This window comes from Manacus candei, unplaced genomic scaffold, assembly GCF_025592945.1.
Source record: "Manacus candei isolate 608988 ecotype Guabito, Panama unplaced genomic scaffold, ASM2559294v1 h1tg000047l, whole genome shotgun sequence".
Lineage (NCBI taxonomy): Eukaryota > Metazoa > Chordata > Aves > Passeriformes > Pipridae > Manacus > Manacus candei.
Window position 1 is genome coordinate 7,579,312 of NW_026138095.1, and position 20,927 is coordinate 7,600,238.

Sequence of the window (20,927 nt, forward strand, 5' to 3'; positions counted from 1 at the left end):
GCCTCCCCAGGGAGCCAGTCCAAACCATTCAGTCCTCCTTGTCCCAGACCCACAACTGGTCCAGGAGAAGCCTTCTGCAAACACCTCAGGCTGTTGGGAAGCAGCAAATAAAGATGTGGCAGTGTGATTTTCTATACAGCCCCTGTGTGTTCCTGTCCTTCTCTGACAATCACCCCGCCACGAGGCCGGAGGGGGGGCACCAGCTGACCCAAGGGGAGCTATCCAGCATCCTTTGGGGCACTTCAGCCTCAAGGGAGAAGGGGCAAATCCAGCCTCGGGTCATTCAGTAAAGAGTGAGATACAGGCAGGGGTGGGTCTGCCCATGGGCAGGGTCAGGAGGGTCCATGGATGCGGGTGTTTGACTTCTCCTTCTGCTCAAGACCCTCCAAATCCTGTCCCGTCCCAGGGAGGGGTTTGAGGAGCACACCAGGGCACAAGCCCCAAGCAGTGCCCACTCATCCTTCCTCCTTGCCACACCAACCATCACCAAAACACCCAGAGCCACCCAAAAGTGCCACATCCCCAGGCTCGAGAAGGGAGAAGAAGCCTTGTGTGTCTCATTAAATACAGGTAGAAATTTATTAAGGGGGGGGGAAAACCCACAGCTTTTAGAAAAAGTATCAAAAAGAGACAAATGAGGTGAAGTGTCTGTCTTTGGCTGGAGCAGCAACTGGAGGGACTGAGTAGGGCTGAAAACTGGCCCCGGGCGGAGGGAGGGATGCAGATGCCGCAGGCTCCTGGGATCACCTGGCCAGTGGTTGTGGAAAGGGAGCCAAGCTCCCAGCCCTTCAATACTCATCCCAGGACATCCTAACTGGGGGATTTCCACCTGCCCCCATTTAAAAGCACTGAGGCCTCCAGCACCAAAGCAACATATAACAGGGGAGACATCCTGGCACCAACCTGGGTCCAAACCAGCCCAGAGGGGTCACCTGGACCCCAGGAAGGACCTGCCTTCGTGCCATGGCTGATGGGAAGGCAGAGGAGATGCTGGCAGAGCAGCTCAGGGCTGGAGGCAGGAAAGGGGGAAGGCAACTGCCCCATCCTGCACTTCTCCATCTGACCAGCACTGTTTCAGGAAGGGAGAGTTACCTGGGTCTCTAGGCTTTGAAGAAGGGAAAAGAGTAACAGCAGGGACTCAAGGCAGAAGGTGGAAGCACCAACAGCTTCTTGAGAGGTCTGTGGGCTTCAGGAGCAGCCACACAACCCCCCCAGGGTGTTTTTCTCTGTGCCTGCCTACTTCACCATGGCACTACAAACATGGTCTGTGCCACTTCTCCCCTTCCAAAAAGGGAATTTCACTGAAATAAGGGGAAGATAAGGCCCCCTGTCTCAAGTCCTGCCTCCTCCATCCAGTGAGGAGTCAGGTGGGGAGGCACAAGCCTCCTTCAGGACCTCAGGGGGAACAAGACTGAAAAAATACCTTTGAAGCTCAGCTCTGAACATCTCAGAGCAATGACAGAGACTCCAGGGAGCCTGAAGTGGAGAAACCCTGGGCCTAAAGAGCTGTGGATAAAAGGAAGTGCCCCTGCAAAAAGGGGGTCGTGTTCACAGTATGAGCTGCAGCGCCCAGAGGCACCGAGCCGGGACAGGGCCCAGGCAGGCAGGGAGACCTCAGCAGCTTCACCCCTGGGCTGAGAGTCCAACCTGGCTGTGGATACACCAAAATTCCACATCCTTTGGCCCTTTCCCCATGCAGGAGTTGGTCCCCAAACCAGTTATGGCTTTTCAGCACCAGGAGGCAGCCCAAAGGGGTGCAAGGCAGGGCTGGCTCAGGCCTGCTCCCCGCTGCATCCCCAGCACTGAGCAGGACCCCAAACCCACCATCCCTGAGGATGAAGCTGTGCCCAGGGCCTGCCCCATCCTGGAGCAGCTGCTGCCGTCTCCCCCATGGAAAGCATCCTCTCCCAGCCCTGTCCCCGCTGGCAGGGTCAGTGCAGGACCTGCTCCAGCTCGTACTTCTCGCAGAACTTGCTGGTGAAGGGCAGGCAGGTGAGATACTCCACCCAGCGCCAGTTCACCGGGTAGGCATAGAGCCAGACCACCAGCGAGGCAAAGAGCCCCACGAAGACCAGCAGGGACACGATGATCATGGCCCTCTTGCGGTACTTGTCCATCGTGCCGAAGGTGATGTAGGGCAGGAAGGCGAAGGAGAGCAGGAGGCCACTGAGGAAGCCGAAGAGGTGGGCGATGTTGTCGATCCAGGGCAAGAGGCCGCAGATGAAGAGGAAGAGGACGATGCCAGAGAGGTTGAGGAAGGCTTTCCAGGGTTTCTCCAGCACTTGCCAGCTCTGGAAGAGCTCCACGAAGAGGCAGGCCAGGAGGCCGAACTGGGACCCGGCAGGGCCCACCTGCAGGGATGGGGGGAGTCATGGCAGACCCTGCACATGTCACCCTAGACACATCCCCATGTCCCCAGGGATCATCTCCTCCCCTTGCAAAAGTCATTTGGCTTCTGCATCCCTGTGCAGGCTCCTGTGTGGGGCTCAGGGGTGGGAGCCCTGGCACGAGAGGGAGAGGAAGGGAGCACATCAGGGCCGTTTTGGCAGAGCTGATATTTTCTGTGACTCAGCAGCCAGGAAGCATCACCTCCTCCCAGACCACAGCACCCCCCCAGCCCCATCCTGACGCACCCCCGGGAGGATTAGGGTGCTTGGCGTGATCTCATTTAAAGCCTGAGAGGGTTTGGCTGGCAGCAGATTAGCCATCTGCCTGCCCAGGGCCCCGGCACACACAGGGACACGTGGCGACGTGTGGCACACACGGCATGTGCGAACACCACACGTGGGGCAGAGGCACCGTCTCCCCCTGCCACCAGAGTGCCAGCCTCTCACCCTCCCTGCAGCAAAACCTGCCAGCGGATGAGAGCCCTGTGCTCCAACCCTCTCCCCAAATCCCTGCCAGGACAGGGATGGGGAAGGATGTCCTTTAGTCCCCAGGGAGCTGGGGACAGAGCCCCCCCAGGCCTCACCTCCGCCCTGTAGGGCAGGAAGATGGCACTGGCCAGATTTCCTGTGATGCCACTGAGGATGAAAATGATGGAGATGCGATGCCAGCCCGCCAGCTTCTCCAGGTCCCGCAGCACTGTCATCTGGAAGGTCACCGACACCAGGCAGTGGAGGATTCTGAGGGAGAGATCCTGTGTTAGAGGCCCCTGCCCAGCCCTCCCACCCACTGCCCCAGGGCACAAGACACCTTACAAAGCACCCTCCACAGATAGCACATGTCACCACGGTGTGGGAGTGCCCTTCCCTCTTCTCTCCCACCCCACCAGGGGTCCCAGACCATCCCAATGGACACTCCCATCCCCATTTCCCCCACCCCTGTGGGTGCAGGGGGCTGTGGCTCACCCGGCGTGCAGGAACAGGGACAGCCACAGGCGGTAGAACTGGTCAGGAACCTCTGGGTTGAGGAAGGGCAGGAGCCCACAGACCTCATCCAGGCAGTGCACCTGCAAAGGGAGAGGGTTGGGGTGGTGGTGAGGGGTCGGCTCCGACCCCAGAGCCACAGGGAGCAAAGGATGGATCACAGGGATGTGCAGCCAGTGATGCCATGTGCCAGCTGTGGGGGGACCCTGGGTGGTGTGGGGCACCCGCATTGCCCACATGCTGGAAAAGGAGCAGCTGAGCATCCCCAGTGCCCCAGGAGATGCTGAAGGGCTGTTTTCTTGCCCAGGATGTGCCTTTCCCAAGGACACCAGTGCTGCCCAGGTGAGGCTGGCTCAAGCCCTACATTTCCTCCTGCACCACACCAGCAGGAGCCCGACCAATAGCCAGGGCAAGCCCCTGTACTTTGCATCCCTCCTGCTCACACCCATCCCAACCGTGTCCCATTCCTGACAGGATACTCTGGCAGCAGCATGGCTGCTGGCATCGCATCCCACATCCACGGCCGTGCCTCCCTGGCCCTGCTCACCTGCGAGCAGAGCGTTGCCTCCTCGTGGAAGTAGCCGTGCATGAACTCGCAGTACTCCCGCGTCGTGATCTCGCAGCTGGCAGAGGGCAGGCAGGGGGCTCGCTCGGGGCAGGGCACACTCCCTGCTCCCCTGAGCATCCCCCTCTGCTCCCAGCAGCTGGTCCTGCTGCCTTCATGCTTCCCACCCCGCAAGGCTCCATAATCTCCCTCCCCACCCTGCCACAGTTCTGGACACTGATGGGACAACAAGAGGCAGGAGGGCAGAGGAGGGAGCCAGGCCGGGTGCCCCCATCGCTGTGACCCACCTGCCCTTGGTGCCGATGCAGCAGGGCCTGCCCTTGATCTCACAGTCCAGGTGGGCAAAGCCTGTGTGGTTGGTTTTGGTCTCGTAGGTGCAGATCTAGAAGCAGGAGGGGAAGGAGCCTTGGTCAGAGTCCAGCCTCAGGCTCTGCCTGCAGCCCCCTGCCTGCTCATTGCCTGCTGCCACCATGGAGTCACCAGCTCACGGTGGCACTGGGCTCTTACCGGCCACTTGGTGATGTCATCTGGCCACACGTGGGGTGGGTTGGATGCTGGCTCCTCGCACGTCCTGGTGGAAGCAGGTGGGTGAGTCAGGTGAGTTCCCCCAAGACATCCCTCCCTGCGGACTAGTAATGCCCTCAGACACACACACGCAGCCCTGGGACCTGCCCCTTTCCCTGGCTCGGGATGGATCCTGCCCTCCAAGGGGTGTCCTACAACAACCCACAGCAGCTCCTTCTGCAGGTGAACCCCACAGCACTCACCCCCACTGACGCCCTGCCCAGCATCACCCATCCCAGCAGAACAGGGACCAGCCAACACAACAGTGTCACCCATTGCTGCCTGCATCTAGGACAGACCCCACCCCAGTTTCCCTACTGATTCCTTCTTCCTTCTCACTCTCCTACAGTAAGAGCCCCTTGGACAAGAGGATTCAAGGCATCCAAACTGGAAAGGCAGCCCTGGGCAGCCCCTCTGCCATGTCCTGCACACAGCCAGGTGATTGTGCCACTTCCGCCCAGCTGTCACTTCTACCTGGGGTCCTGGTGACACACAGCTCCTGATGTCCTCTTCTCCCCCGAGCCCATGGCCGGTGCGTTGCTGCCCGGCCACTTGATGAACGTCGCCAGTGTCTCCTGTGGGAAGGATGGAGAGACTGAGGATGTGACAGGGAATGCACACTCTGACCCCACATGTACCGTGCCCCGGTGCTGTGCAGGGCAGAGATGTTTTCCCCCTTTTCCCCAGGGATCTCCAGCAGTTCCCACTGCCCCCGGCAGCGGCACGCACCGAACAGTCCTGCGGCAGGGTCTGGATGCAGCCCGAGTTGTCGTTCTGGACGCAGCAGCCGGAGCCGCGCTCCCGGTCCCGCTCGCGCTGGATGAGCCGCTCCACCTGCCCATCCTTCCGGATGCAGGGGGAGAACTTGGCTCCTAGGTGGATCAGGTCAATCTGGGAAGGAGATGCCGGTCTAGCGGATGCTCTGTCTGCACACCTCCCTTCCCTCCAGCTGCCCCCGGGGAGAGCTCAGCAGGGGCAGGGGGTCTCCACAGGCAGTAGACACAGGTCTCTGTTACCCCAATGGGGGGAAGGCAGGAGGGAAGGGGATGGGGTCTCTTCCGACCATCTCACTGTGATGCTGCAGGTCCCAGAGGGATGGGGACACTGAGGGACCAGAGCAGCAGGCTGGAATGACGTGGTCAAGCTCTCCCCCCCAGGGAGAGGAGCACCTCAGAGAATCCCCTCAGCTCAGGGCAAGAGGAGCAGAGGGCAGAGCCTGGAACCAAGGGGTAAGGGTCTGGCAGCGTCCTTACCGAGCTGGGCCCAATCCAGAAGTTTTCCTGCTGAATGTACTTGACACTCTCATAGACCCCCTTGTTCCTCAGTACCTGCCAAGAGAGGCCAGGATCAGCTCCCAGTGGGGAAACAGGAGGTATGGGGGTGCATCCCCCTCTCCCTCCACTCCTGAGAGGCTGAGCAGCCTCCTTCATCCAAGGGGAAGGGCTGCTGGGTCCCACCAGCAAGGTTGGAGGGAGAACAGCTCTGCTCCCACCACACATGCTGCTGCAACATGCTGCTGCTCATCCTCCTGCCCTGGCTATTTCCTGGAGCCTGTCAAACAGCAGGAGCCCCCCAGGATGCTCCCGCCTCTTGCAGGGAACGTGACACCCTGGGACACTGGTGGTCACAGTCCCCCCAGGAAGATGGCTCTTAAGCTTACCAAGTCTGTTGTCACGTGCTGGGCGAAGCCGATGGGGGCGATGCCGTAGGTGCCAATGACCAGCAAGGTGATGAGGATGTGCACAAAGGTGATCCAGTATGTGAAATACGGCCTGCAGGGGACAGGACCCAACATCTGAGCAGCTCAAGGACGGCTGGGCAAAGCGACACTGCAGCCCCCCAAGCCCTGGTCCCCATGCATTGAGGGGGACACACATCTGGGTTACAGCCAGGGTGTCCCGTGTCCATCCCCGTGCCCTCAGCTCCCCCTCACCGGTGGCTGTCGGTGATCTCCAGCTGTGACTGCACCATGCTGCTCAGGCTGCGGCGGTACGTCCTGTTCAGCCACTTGCCCACCACCCCCAGCCCGTAGTAGCGTTTCTTGCGGTCGAAGGCAAAGTGTTTCACCTTGGAGGCGATGCGCCTGCCTCGCCGGGGGGCCGCGCCCGCGCCGCCGGACACCGAGGCGAGCCGGGCACCCTCCCGCCTGCGGAGAGAGGAGAAACCCACCACAGCTGCCAAAAGGGACCAGCTGAGAAATACCCCGTGGCCGCAGGGATACCCTGGGATAACGGCTGGGAGCACCTCCTGGCTTCACCCTCCTAGGAGCACACTGAAGTGCCCGGTGCCCTGTGGCAGGGATGGCTGGGGACATTGGCCTGCCTGCAGCAGGGCAGCGCCTGCTGAGAGCTGGTACTCACGAGGTGGGCTGCTCCACCTCGGGGGACACCCTGGCATCCTCCCCCACATGGTGCATGCGTAAGTAGGTGGCTGATAGAGGTGGTGACTCGAAGACATCATCGGGCATGGAGTACGTCTCGTCGTGCATGTCCATCTGGAAGGAGAAGGGATATGTGTTCTTGGATGTGTGCCATGGGTCAGAAGCCTCCCCCTGACTGAGCATCCCCCAGGTCAGGGGGAGGGGGTGATCCCCACTGACATCTCATTAACTGCACATCACAGGGCGTGAAATGTTCCCGTGATGGTGACAGCACTCCCTGGCACCCCCAAGGAGCATCGCCAAGACTGGGGCACAGCAGCCACCAATGCCCCTGCTCATGGGGCAGGGTGAAGCATTGACACAGGGGTCCTTGTGAGAGCCCTGCTCCACATCCAGCCCCTGTTCAGGGGCACTGGGACAGCCCCCCACCCCGGTGGCCGGCATGGAACATCGCTTGCCTTACTGAAGAAGGATGAGTCCAGGGTATCAGCAGCATCCACCATGTCCTCATCCATGAAGCTGGGGTACACAAAGCTCCTCTTGTTGCTCCTCCGCTTGGGAGCCAGTGGCTCCAGGACAGAGCGTCCCTTTGGCAGGGGAAGCAAATGAGGGTAAGAAGCCAGAAGGCCTTCAGGTTTTGCAGCACCAAGGGGGTTTCTTGTAGCTTCCCTCCCCAAAGCCAAGGGGCAAGGATTAAATCCCAGTCAGCCACCATATTCTCCTGTGTGGGAAGGGCTAGCAGCAGGAGCTGGCAGCAGGTGCTGCCTTTCGCTTGTCAGAGCCAGCATTGGGCTATGGCCATGTTAGTCAGCATGACAAGTGACCTCTGAATCTGTCTTGTCTCAGTCCCACAACCCTGACCCCAAGGCTTGCCCAGGGCTCATCAGGAGCAAGAAGGCTGCTGGAGAAGCTTCCTGGCTCCTCAGCAGTGGAACGCAGAAGCTGCTTTTTTCTAAGATTGTCCAATTTTCACCAAAGCTCTTTTTAAGTGGAGCTCAGGTTAAAAACCACCAATCTCGCCTCTCAAACCCACCCTGGAGAGACAGCGGTGTCCACGTAAAGCCAACAGCCAGGAAGCAAAGGTGACGGGCAAGGGACAGAGCTGAAACCTGGTTCAGGAAGAAGATGATGCCCCGCCAGGCTCCCAAAACTCACACGGAGAAGGGCTGCAGCTGCCTTGAAGCTCATGTGGGCGACAGACTCCCTCTTCCTGCGGGGCAGGCGGGCGTGGCCGGAGCGGATGCTGTTGAAGGACGCCAAGGAGACAACGCCGGGGGTGAGCGGGGGCAGGACGTGGTGGGGCGTGTGGGGACGGTCGGTCTCGTCGGGGTGGCGGAAGGGACGGCCCCTGGCCAGAGGGTCCACGATCTGCAGGAGGGAAGAGGTGTCAGCGCTGGGAGAGCAAGGCTTGGGAGCAGGACCCCCCCTCTCCCGAGCTCTACCTTGGGCATCTTGGCAGGCTTGGGCGACTCAGTGCCTTGGAAGGAGGGCACCTCCTGGCTGGGCAGCTCCATGTCGCGATAGGCAGGCTTCAGCTTGCCATACCTCATGCTGCAGTGCAGCAGGCTCTTGCGTTGCCACTGCTGGCGCTTCCCCTCCCAGTCGCTGCTGACACCAAACCATTCCGCTGTGCCCCTGCACACAAGGTGGGCACACCTGTCACACAGTTGGTCCCCTCACTCCAACACCACCCTTCCACCCGGGCATCCCCTCTAGCAGGTGGTCTGGGTTGGGGTGTCTCAGCCCAGCCTGCAGCAGGGCAGTTTTGACCTGGCAGGGAGATGAAGGGAAGTGGGGGGAAGTCCTTCTCACATTCCCTTCTGAGACACGACTCTCCATTCCCATCCCAAGCCCTCTGCCAGTACCCACAACAACCTGACAGGGGCCCCTCCAAGTGACCCAGCCACTGCTGGAGCCCACCCTGCCCTCACTTGCGGATGCTCTGGGACAGGGAAGTCTGCCGGCGGAATCCGTGCTGGCGTTCCAGGCGCGGCTCCTGCAGGCTCTTGCTCTTTCGGTAGATGGGGACCTTGGAGGGCTGGAAGGCAGAGCAGGGTGTTAGGGACAGGGGGGCAGGGGGGGGTCCCCCAGGGACAGCAGCCCCTCAAACTCAGCATGGGACAGATGCAGCTCCATCACTCACCTCCCTGGGGGCACCATCCTCCTCCGCCTCCCGGGGCGGGATGACGATGGAGAGGTTGGGGGGCTTCTTGCTCTGCAGGCGGCTGCTGCTGGAGCGGCTGCCCCCGTTCTTGTCACCGGCTGACATCTCGGGCCGGCGGCGGTCGGCAGGCTGGGAGGGTGCAGGGAGGCAGTGAGAGGGGAAGAAATACCTCCCCAGGAGCTCATGTGGGGGTAAAAGCTGGGTCCCACTGGGAGTTGGAGCCTCACCAGTGGGATGTCACCAGACTCAGCCCCCTGTGCCACTGGCTGTGCTGGTGAGACCTTGCCACCGTCAGTCCAGCTGCTGCATCCCCAAAACCCAGGGGACAGACAACGCCTGAAAATACTCAATCCACATCCCCAGACGCACCACAGCTCCCACATGGACCCACCACGTGTTCGGGTGCCCCATGGGAGGGGAGATGCAGGACATTCCCCTCTGGCATGTGCACACACATGCCAGGCTGGGAGACTGAATCCTCCCTGGCACCACGTGCAAGGAGGGGGAAGCTTAACAGCCAAGAGGTGGTTAATTCCTCAAGCAATCCCCTCCCAAGGGTCCCTGCAGTTGGCTCTATCAGGCAGGACTTTGCAGGAAAAGTAATTCCATTCAAGCACAAGAGAGCGAGTCCCAGATCCTATTAGGGGCTATGGGGGTAATCAAAGGGAGGCACAGCCCCCTTTGATCTCTTCCTGTCCCCCCTGACCATGTGCCAGTGCACAGGGGACTCACACAGGTCTCAGAAGCATCCCTTGTCCCCACGGGACAGCCATGGCCACGGGGATGGTGTCCCCTGCTGTGCTTGCCCAGTGCCACTGGCTGCCAAATGCCAGCTCAATCCACAAACCTGGCTCCTCTACCTGATCCAAACAATCAGCCTCCCATGGCTCCACTCTCCTTAGGAAATGTCACTTGAGCAACCAGCTGAGTGACTGGGATCCCACCAGCCCCCTCTGCAACTGGATCCCATCGGCAGCCCGTTCCCAAAGCAAGAGTCAGGCACAGGGACACGTTTGCAGCTCCCCCAGCACTTGGACTCCTGAACACAACCCTCCCCTTTAAACTCCACCACAAGCAAAGCCTGGCTTTAGGAATGTGGGGTGCCCATGGGATCAGGTCCATGAGGATGTGGAAGTCCAGAACCAGCTCCCTGGGGATGGAGAAGCCTGGAGCTGGCGGCACCACTGGGAATTGCTGCCCTCCTGGGCCAGGTGGTGGCCTGCTGTCCCTGCGTTAAAAAGGGTGCTGGGCTCCTTCTCCAGCACCAAAGCTGGGAGCAACCAACTCCCAAATTTCCCCTGGGGACTCAGCCAGGGCTGGTTCCCGCCAGGGTTTCCTTACCTCATAAGAGGGATCCTGTGCAGTGTGTCTTGATGGCAAACGCCCACGGCAGCCTTGCTCTTCCTTCACCCTTCACGCACGGGAGCCCCAGGACACGGCTGAATTCCTCCCCCCTCGCCTGTGGGGAGAGAGGCTGCGATGAAAAGCCATGCATGGGAAAGCAGGAGAGGGCTGCAGGAGCATCCTGGGAGAGGGAGAGCTGAGCTCAGTGCTCCCTGGACCCTGGGGACAGGGCTGCAGGTGGCTGGACACCACGGACACGGATCAGCCTCTGGCACAGAGTGGCAGGAAGATGAAAAGCCCCCATTTACAGCAATGCTCTGTGGTAGGGAACAGCATTGGGCAGGCAGGGAGCTTTCCCCTGCCGCTGCCACACAAAGCTCTTGGGAAGCAAGACACCCAGGAAGAGCGGGCATGAAACACAAGTGCCGTGCTCACTGTTTCATAGCTGCTGAACTGGGAGAACGCCAGCCCCAGCAAACAAAACTTTCCGTCCTGCTGGTGAGCTGGAGACACTGTTTGTTTTCCTCCCAGGGCAGCCAGCAATGAGTCTGGGATGCCAGCTGCTCTGGAGAGCTGGGAATGGGAACACGCTGCCGTCAGAGCAATCCTTGGGACACCCTTATCCTCCTCCAGCTCCGGGGAATGGCTCTCAGTGGTGAGAGCCAGCAGAGCCAGAAGCACTGAAACCAGAGCCAGATTCTTACACAGCCCCACTCTTACACCCCTATCCCAAAACCCCACCCCAAATTGCCCCCATCACACCCCAGACAGCCCTTGGCCAGGCTTCCCAGCAGAGCAGGTTTGTAGCACGTTTAACATCCTGGTCTTGCTCCCCAGCAGCTCCCCAGGCAGGGGGGGTGCAGGGGCAGTCCTGGCCTGCCCCGAGGTGACGCAGCTCCCCGGGAGCTGGCACAGCCCGGCGGGCACCTGCCGTCCGGTCACGCGGCGCGGCTGGAGCGGCTTTCACGGCTCGGGGCATTAGGGCAACATTTGGCACTGGGCAAGAGGGGGGAGGAGGGCAGCAGCCCACGAGGGCTCAAGTCTCCTTTTCCACATGAGCTGCGGGCAGCAGCCACCCCCCCCCCAAGCACAGGCTCTGAGCCACAAGAAGTCTCACCCTGTGCCAGGCAGAGAAATCCCTCGGGGATGGTGGTGGGCAGGTGTTTTCCAGCTCCCCACGTGTTTGGTGCTGGCACCCAACCCTCCAGAGCTGGCATGCTCAGCAGGAGAACAGGCCAGCCAGTGCCTCCATCCAGAGCCAGCCTGCCATAAGCTTGTCTGTCTGGATCCCTATGGTCCTGGGCCCCTGTCACCCTCCCAGCCCCAGGATGGAGGGCTATGCCACCAGGAACACGGCTCCCTGCCTGGCAGACCTGGCAGCAGCAGTGCCACTGAAGGGCACAGCCTGGCTGTGAGTCCCCAGGGAGCCTCAGTCCAGTCCCTGGGTGCTCGGGGTGGACGTGGTGGCTCTGTCCTAGGGACAGAAAAGGGAAGTGAGAGGTGACGTGCTGAGCTGACACGGGGGGATGGCTGAGCAAACACCCTAACGCAGGGACAAGGCGGGTGACAGCAGTGGGGGGTGACAGACATGGGACCCAGCACCCACCAACATGTCCTGAGCTTGGTAGGAGCTGTGCTTTGTGCTAGAAGAAGGGTCCTGGGGCAGCACGATGCCACTTCAGGCTGGAAAAGATATCCATGCCCTGGGGATGCTGCCATTACCCACAGGAAGTGATAAATGGGCAGGGGGTTGAGGGGGGTCACCTAGTCTGGTCAATAAGAAGAAATCCCCCACCATCACCACCTTCCCTCCCAGAGCTCTTGCCCACTGAAGCTCACCAAAGCCTGACATCCAGCCACGATGCACAGAGCCCGTGCTCCAGCAGCAGCAGGGGGTGAAGCCCTCATGCCCCCTCAAGAGGGCAGGTGTGTTGGGGTCACTGGGGAGCAACTGGGATGAGGTTTTAGTCTTCAACCAGGCAAGGCACAAGGAAGGTGACCAGGACTGGCTCCCAGCCCCGGGGTGAATCACAGCAAATGCTGACCCAAGGAAGCACACCCAAGGAAGAAAGTGATGGAAAACATGATGTGGCTCGTACAAGGCGTCACCACAGGACACACTGGGATGGTCTGAGCAACACAAAGGGACCATGAGCAAGGCCAGGTGAGCAGAACTGGGACATTCAAGCACAACTGTTGTATGAGACACTGGAGACAACTCTGCAGAGCAGCTCTGGTCAGAGGGGGGTGTATGCAGCACAGGGTTCATAGATGCTTGGAGAAGGATTAGGGTCTCTCTCCCTGAGCCTGTTGGTGTGGGGGGAAGCAAGATTACCGGTGCTGGAATAACAGTGCATCAGGCTGGTGCAATTAAGCTCGAGGAGAAAGCAGCTCTGAGCCACCCAAGGGTGCAGGGACAGGAGTGGGACCCCCACAAGCACCCATCACACCCATCACTCAGAGCACGAGGAGCCCTTGCTCTTCCCTCTCCATCTCCACAGGGGAGTGAGAAAGGGGTCAGCAATACCACAAAGCCCCCAAACGCCCCCACAACCTGCACTGCCACTCACACCCAAGAGTCCATCAGGCAGAGCTGCTGCTGCTGCCCATAAATGATTCACAAGCACGTTAAAGACCTCTCTCAAGGCTGGAGCTGCGTTAAAAGGTGCTCCTACAGTTATTAAGAGCTCTGGATAGGAAACTCGATTGGTGTAATTGCTCTGAGCATTGAGCCCCTGTGGGCTGCCCAGAACCTTCCCCCATCCTGCTCCCTTTTGAAGAGCTTTGGACCATTTTCCAGTCTCAAGTTTCAGATCTGGAGAGAAGCAGCCCAGCATAAACAGCTCTTGAAATGAAAAAATATTACTGGGGGAAGTAAAAAGGAAAAATATTCCATCTTCTCCCCACGTGTTCCAGCCCTGTTGCAATGGACTCAGTCAGCAAAACACACAGGGTTTCACTCTGAGTCTCCAGAGAGGCCCTCTGTGCTTCAGGGGGTATTTTAAGCTGCCTTTTCCCTCATCCCTGAGCCACATGGTCAGCATGGACACCCACAGGGGCTTAAGTCCCCATCTCTGTGATGGCTGGGGCGGGAAGATGGGGAGTACAGGTGCCCAGTGGGTGCTGGGATCCCTTCCAGCCCCTGAGGTGTGCAGGCAGCCAGCACACACCTCGCCCACGCTGCCATCAGAACATCCTCTCCCATTATTCTGCGTCGGGCAGGACATTGGGCAACGGCAGCCGGTTTGCTGAGCCCGGGCGGGCTGGGAGCACGGCACGCCCCGGGAGGAAGGAAAGCGGCCGGGGAGATAGAGCGCGGCAGCGGGGGGGCTGTGCTGGACCCGCTGATAAGGGCAGAGCCCTGCCCGCGGGCAGGGGAGCGGGGCCGGGGCAGCTCAGCTGCTCTCACCATCGCACACGGCAGCCATCCCCCGGGCTGCCCTGCCGGGAGGGCTGGAGGGCTGGGAGGGCTGCAGTGCTGGGAGGGCTGGAGGGCTGGGAGTGCTGCAGTGCCGGGAGTGCGGTCCCGGACTCTCTGGCAGACCCGGGTGACGCCATCGTACTGGCATGGAGAGGGAAGGATTTGCCTGTGAAGTCTGGAAAGAGCCATGTGGAGGATTTCCCACGTCCTGGCCACAGCCCGTGTCCCACCCTCGTTAATTTTTACCAGTGCAACGACCCCCACCCACCCCAGCAGAGCGAGTGCCGGCACCCAAAGGCTTCCCAGCCCACAGCCCCGGTGAGCTGGGGTCCCTCTGTGCCACTGGCCACCCACCCCACACCTCCCCACTCCCATTCCCACCGTGACACACACCCTCACAGCAGAACAACCCAAAACAGGCGGCCCTGCACAAACCCACCCTCTGCTTCCCGCGGTGCAGACGCGCTGTTGGGGTGGTGGATGCTGCTGGAGGGGCCTTGGCTGCGCAGGGGGACCCTCAGCCTGCTGGTCCTTTCTTCAGGCAGGAGCCCAAGCCAAGTGAGGAACGAGCACGTGGAGGCTTTGAGTCACCCCAACGGCTTCGGGAAGAGCAAAGGGCGAAAGTCTCCACCAGCAGCGAGGGAAGCGCGGTGGCTCCACCAGGGAACGTGCAGAGGGGTCGGCTGCTCCTCAGCAGCACTGTGGGCAGGGGCACAGCACCCTCCAGACCCAAGGAAAGCTCTTTTCCAGGATCTGCAAAGATCAACCCTACCAGGATTGATTTAACTTGGTTTTATCTAAGAACTGATTAATTACTCAGAACTACTCTGATTCCTCATTAGCTTGGCTTAAGCACAGAGTGCACAGACGTGATGGTGCAAGTGCTTGAGGCCTGGCTGCACCTTCTGGAAGGGGCTGAGGGGTCACAGGTTGGTATTTACCCAGGGGAAGGGGTGCCTACAGGCCTCTGCCTGCCACCCCCACACTGCAGGTCATTACTGAGTTCATTTTCACTTCCCTTCTTAAAGCAAAATTCTTGGTGTGAAAGGACAATGGGGATGGGGGGGACGTTTCTCCCTCTGGTTCCACTGCAAAACACTAATTTTGTCAGCAGCTCTTGGTGCCAGGGCTCAGCCTGGGCTTGCAGACTTCTCCAGTCCCCCACTCCTATCTTGGAGCACACTGAGCCACACAAAGCAGCACTGGACTGACAAAAACTCCCCTTACTTGCAGTGTCCCCTCGCTGGGAGCTCTGAGCATCCCCATGCCATGTGGGATGCAACAGTGGGAGGTGGTGCTTAGCCCTGCACAGGAATTCAGCTCATCCCAGGGACAAGATGATCCCTGGGCTGGCAGCAGGACGAGCCCCCTTGGCTGCAGCTCCCTATCTCTGGGAACAGACTCCTTATCTCAACACAGCCATTTCAAGGCTCGTACAATGTGCTGCTCGCCCTGCCTGCCCCCATGCAAAGGGGGAGCCCTGGGTGGACACCTGCAGCTTCCTTCATTCCCCTTCCACAGCCAGCAGTTCCCTTGCCTCCCCCCTTCCCCGACAACCCCTCCCGCCCATCACTCCCTCCTCCCAACCACCAGCAGCCGAACGTGGGTGGGTCACTCCTCAGCTTCCTTCCTTTCACTCCTGATTACCACCAGGCCAGAAGCACCCAGGTCTCCACCCTGCAACAGAGAGCCCAGCTGGGAACAGCTCATCCCCATCCCACACGGTGCAAGCCTGGCACGGGGAATCCTACACTCACCAGTACCTATGGAATGTGATGCCCTCCCCACTGCAGCATCACCATGGACCTGTGCCAGCAACGCACTTTGCAGCTTCTCGGCTGCCAAGAGCTGGTGATGGGGTCTCCCCCACCATCCTCATGCTCCTCCTGCCTGCCATCCCATCCCATCCCATCCCTGGGATGGTACACCCACAGGGAAGCCACACAGTTTCAGTGCAGGGGCTGGAAACGCTGATTTTTAAGGAGCCACCCCCGTGTCCTCCCCAGGAGCACTTGGGACTGGGTGCCACCGAGTGCATGAGCTCACTTCACCCTGGTTATGGCATCACCTTTGGAAAAACCTTATGCCAGCAGCACAGTGCTGGCCCCAGCAAGACTTCCCTGCTTATGCCACGGAGGAGCTGAGGGACGGGCAGGACGCACCAACGCTGAGTGTCAGGGATTCACCCGGTGAGCACACCGTGCAGCCTTCGGGCTCACACGTAGCGGGAGGTCACTCCCAGCCCTGCCCTGGCGTTCCTGTAGGCCGGCAAATTACAGGGATAACTCTGTCAAACCCTCAGCACAAGCTGCAGCATGACACTCAGGGAGTGAAGCCATCCCCATGGCATGGGAGGGGGCACACTGGGCATCTCAGAGGCACCAGCCACATCTCCCCTACCCTGAACGGGTCCATGAGACCAGAGGAATACATCAGGAATTATTATTTTTAAGCAATAAAGAAATGAAACACAAGCTGACAGAGACTGCTAGAAGGAGGGCCCCCATTGTCCTGGGAGCTGCAGGAGCCCAAAAAGGAGGCTGTGGATGGGAGGGATGGTCCTGTGGGATGGCTGGGTGTGTGAGCATCCCACTGAGGAGTGACCACACACCACCCATCCGAGTGGGTCTCTGCAGGGCTGGACATGCAGCACAGAGACCATGTGCCCTCCACACTGGTGGATTTCTTCCTCCCATCCAATGGTAGCAGCCTGGGAAAGGCCAAGGAGCATCCCTGGGTACTGCCCTGCTCCCTCCCTGCCCGTGTCCCACTGCAGCCTCCAGCACCACATCGAGTGAGTCGGTTTGCTCCCACACTCTCCCCTCTTGGGGTATGGCCACAGCATCAACCCTGCTCTGGTGGCTGCACACCCCCCCCCCCCAGAGGTGACAAGCAGCGGTTTCACAGGACACCTTTGTGCTTTATGACTCATTTGTGGCATTTCAGAAGTGGGGAAACTGAGGCACCACAACACAGTAAGACTCCCCTGCCTTCCCACCCCCCCGCTGCACCACAGGCACGTAGCTGGTCCCTTCTCCATCAAAGTCCACACAGCTCCCCCAGATTTCAGTTCCTGGAGGACAAGGGTGGAGGGGGAAGCCCTCACATGGAAACCCCATACTCAATTTCCATAAATGGTGCAGGCTGCTCCCCTGCCATCCCAGAGCAGTTATTTGGGGGTTGCCCCTGCTCCATGCTCAGCTAACAAGACCAGCACCCCATGATACTAGCCCTCGGGGTGCAAGTCCCCAGGGATGAGGGGGACACAGGGATCCTGTGTGGTGGGCAAGCAGAGGGCAGGGTTGGTTTGGGGCCACCCAGCACATGGCCATTCCCAAGGCACTCTCCCTCAGTTCATTCTCCACCCTAAATGCCTCATTAAGAGAGCAACCACCAAACAACTGCCTTTTTGTTGCCTTTTTTTTCCTTAAGAAATGGGGATTAAGTGAGAAAAAGGGGTACCAGTGCCAAGGGTTTATTCCATACCCGCCAGCACACAAACAGCTTTCCATGCTCACTTAGAGGCCAGGAAATGACCATAAAACTCAAAGCACCACATGCTCCCAAATGACCACAACTCCTGGATCCTTGTAATTAAAAGGGACCATGCCCACTGGAGGCTTGTCACATTACCAGTCACCTCACAGCCCAGCAGGACAGTGGAAACCAGAAGTCATTAGATAAAAAGTTCCTCAAGAGGAGGAGAGTTCATGATCCCATCACTTGTGGGCTCATAGAGATTTAAGTAATTAATTTTCAGCCTTCACCAGTTGACTCCTTCGGTACCAAGCCCACACTCACTCCTCAGCCTCAGGTCCCTGCAGGGCTCCCAGTGCCCATGGGAAATGTGGAAATGCCTCAGGAGCCCTGTGTCAGCCTGGGCAGCTCTGCAACCCCCCCAGCCATCTGGTTCTCATCACCTGTCCCCTGCTTTCTTTGGCAATAAGCAATCTTCTGACTCTCGGCTCATCCCAGGGGCTGTTTTCAGGTCGAGAACAACCTAAGGGAAGGAATAAGGATGTGCTTGGGGGATCCCTCAGCTTCACTGCAAGACTTGAACAGGAGCAGTATCCAGGAACAAAACACAGACCCAGAGGACAGCCACGTGCTTGTCTTTCAGCCCAGCCCAGCCAAACACAGCCCAATTTCCCAGGTCCCACAGCACATCCCAAGGAATGCAGCCCACCCAAGAGAGACAATGCAGCCGGCCCCTTCCCCATTGGATTCACGCCCCTGTGCTTTGCATCCCCAGCCCCCTGAGCTGCTCTCCCAGCATCCACAGGCATCTATTGTTCCTGCTGCTGGCATCCCTGCTCCAGCAACACACGCAGAGCGCTCACACATGCCCCTGAGAGCAACACCAGGCTCAGCTCCATCTTAAACCAGGGCTCTGTTTCGGTGTCAAACACCACTGTGGTTTACCCTTTCTCACTTGCAGCACCTCCAGGTGCACCAGTGCAGCTGCAGCAGTGCCAGAGAAGCCCCCACCGGGGGAAGCAGTAGCTGGTCACCTCTTTCCAGCAAACAGGAGCAGGGCAGGCAGAAGCCGCCCTCCAAATGAGCAAGCAGCAAAAGGTGTCTATCACTCCATTAAATGCAAAGGAGCTGGGAGAGGCAGAGCCCTGGTGCAGCAGCTGGGAGTCCAGGGAGCCACGTGTGAAGCCAGTGGTGACTGGGGCAGAGGCAAAGGCAGCTTTGGTTTGCCCCAGACACAGCTGCAACTGAACCTTTCAGTTCGTTTTGGAGGTGGGACAATTCCAAGCTGGTTATTTCCCACCTGGGAAAAGGGAAGGAGCCAAAGGATGCTCCTTCAGAGGGCAGGAAGGAGGGAGCCAAGTGGGCAGCATCTCCCTGCTCAGGACGTCCACAGGACTGTGGTGGGGTGCATTTCCCAACCCTCCAGCTGGGCTGGAGGCTGAGAGTCCAGCACAGTGGACATACTTGTTCCACATACTCAGCGATATGATGAGAGTGACCATGCAGGGATTGGGAATGTGCAGGCAGGAGAAGGTCCCAGCTCCCCGTGGTGAGAGGGATGACGCCACACCGGGGAAGAAGGCGGACACTTCCTCTTGCCACAGGGACCCAGCAGTGGCCATGTAGCCTCTCAGGTCCCTTTCCCCCTGTGGAACATGGGCATGGGGAGCTGAGTGAGAGCTGCAGAGTCCCAGACCACGGTGGGCAAGCCTGGAAGAATGGCCTCTGCCCCATCCTGATGGCCTGGCAGCAAGGCAGGGCAGGATGGGGTAGCGCTCAGCCTCACCCCTCTGTCCCAAACCTGGAGGGCCAACAGCAAAAATCCAACTGGCTAAAACATCCGCACACAGCATCCCTCTGCTCCCGGCGGGATACACCTATGGATGGAGGATAACCACGTCCTTCTGCTCTGGCAGGGTTTTGTCTGCCTGCGAAGGGCTGGTGGCAGCACTCGCCACTCCAGGCAGCACGTGCGAGTCTTTAACCAAACCTCGAACCAGCTACAACAACAAAGCCCCGCCGGCACCGGAGGATGCTCGGGGGGAAGGGACCCGGCCCCCTCCCCTGCCCACCTGCCCTCGCCCGCGGCGTCGAGGCTGCTCGCCCGGGGAGGGGGAAAACCAGCAAACACAAACAAAACCACACGCCCGCCTGGTTATCGGGCCATCGGCGCCAGAAAGTAGGTTAGGGCTTTCCTCCCTTGCTTTGGCCGGGGATTGGGCAGGGTTTTTCCCCCCGGCTGGGTCACTCCGCCGGGACACGCACCCACTTCCCCCCGCGATGAAGAGGAGGAGGAAGAGCCCGGCCCCCGCCATCCGTCCGGAGGCAGCGGGCAGGGAGCGGGGCACGGCCGCAGCCCGGGCAGGGGGACCCCCGGCCGCGGCGAAGGGCCGGCGGTGGGCCGGGGCAGCGCCCACCCTGCACTGCCGGGGGCCGGGGCCGGGGCCGCGCCGGGCCGGGCGGGACGCGCGGGGCGGAGGAGGAAGCTGTCGGGACGCGGCGGTCACAAAGCGGCAACAACCGAAACGAGGCACCGGGACCCCCCGCCCCGCCCTGCCCTGCCCTGCCCTGCTCCGCTCCTCGGCCTCACTCACCTCGGCCCGGTGCCGGTGCTGAGCCCGGTCCCGATCCCAATCCCGGCCCCGGTCCCGCCGCCGCCTCCACCTGGGCCGGGCGGGGCTGGGGGCGGGCCCGTGGGCGGGGCCGGGGCGGGTCACGGGGCGGGGTCTCGGCCCCACGCGTGGGGCTCCCGTGGGCGCTCCGACCCGCCCGCCCCTCACCGGCCCCATCCCAGCGGGGTCCGCCACGGGGGGCTCAGCCCCTGCCGCCTCCCCCGGGCCCCTGCCCCGCGGAACCGGGCACGTGGAGCTGGGCACCGCCACCGCGGGACCGGCGCTGCCAGGGCCGGGCGCAGCTGGGACCGGGCGCTATCAGGACTGGCCACTGTTAGGATCAGGCTCTGTTAGGACCGGTCGCTATCGGGACTGCGCACTATCAGGACCGGCCACTATAAGGACTGATCACCAGTAGGACCACTCACAATCAGGACCGGCCAGTATTAGGATTGGTCAGTATTAGGGCTGGTCACCATTAGGACCGGTTACCATTAGGACCAATCACAATCAGAACCAGTCAGTATTAGGGCTGGTCACAATCAGGACCGGTCAATATTAGGATTGGTCAGTATTAGGGCTGGTCACCATTAGGACCGGTTACCATTAGGACCAGTCACAATCAGAACCGGTCAGTATTAGGGCTGGTCACCATCAGGACTGGCCACTATTAGGACCAGTCAACATCAAGACTGGTCAATATCAGGACCATTCAGTATTAAGACCAGTCAGTAATAGGATCAGTCACCATTAGGACTGGTCAGTATTAGGACCGGTTACCATTAGAACCAGTCAGTGTTAGGACTGGTCACCATTAGGACTGGTCACTCTTAGGATTGGTCACCATTCGGACCCACAGGCACGGCCCCCTGGCCCCAGTTCCAAGCACTGGGCACCCCGGGGTGCCGGGCAGCGTGGCGGGCACGGTGCAGGCTGGCACAGCCCCGAGGGCTCCGCAGGCCCAGGCACATCCCGGTGGCCAGGCCAGGTGCTGGTGACGCAGGCGGGGCTGGGGCAGTGGGCAGCGGCCAC

At 60.2% G+C, this 20,927-nt stretch overlaps 1 protein-coding gene across 1 annotated transcript; it reads right to left on the minus strand.

Moving 5' to 3' along the window:
- Positions 1–548: 548 nt before the first annotated feature.
- Positions 549–19,977, minus strand: RHBDF2 (rhomboid 5 homolog 2). Its single transcript, XM_051797865.1, has 19 exons — positions 19,878–19,977; positions 10,383–10,500; positions 9,021–9,170; positions 8,809–8,915; positions 8,320–8,512; positions 8,033–8,245; positions 7,336–7,464; positions 6,858–6,991; positions 6,431–6,643; positions 6,158–6,269; positions 5,751–5,825; positions 5,227–5,388; positions 4,972–5,072; positions 4,441–4,504; positions 4,221–4,315; positions 3,916–3,991; positions 3,351–3,451; positions 2,972–3,125; positions 549–2,351 (listed from the first exon to the last, which is right to left on the minus strand). Exons 3-19 carry the CDS (start codon positions 9,144–9,146, stop codon positions 1,932–1,934), a joined length of 2,475 nt encoding a protein of 824 aa, XP_051653825.1. The 5' UTR covers positions 9,147–9,170; positions 10,383–10,500; positions 19,878–19,977; the 3' UTR covers positions 549–1,931.
- Positions 19,978–20,927: the final 950 nt, after the last annotated feature.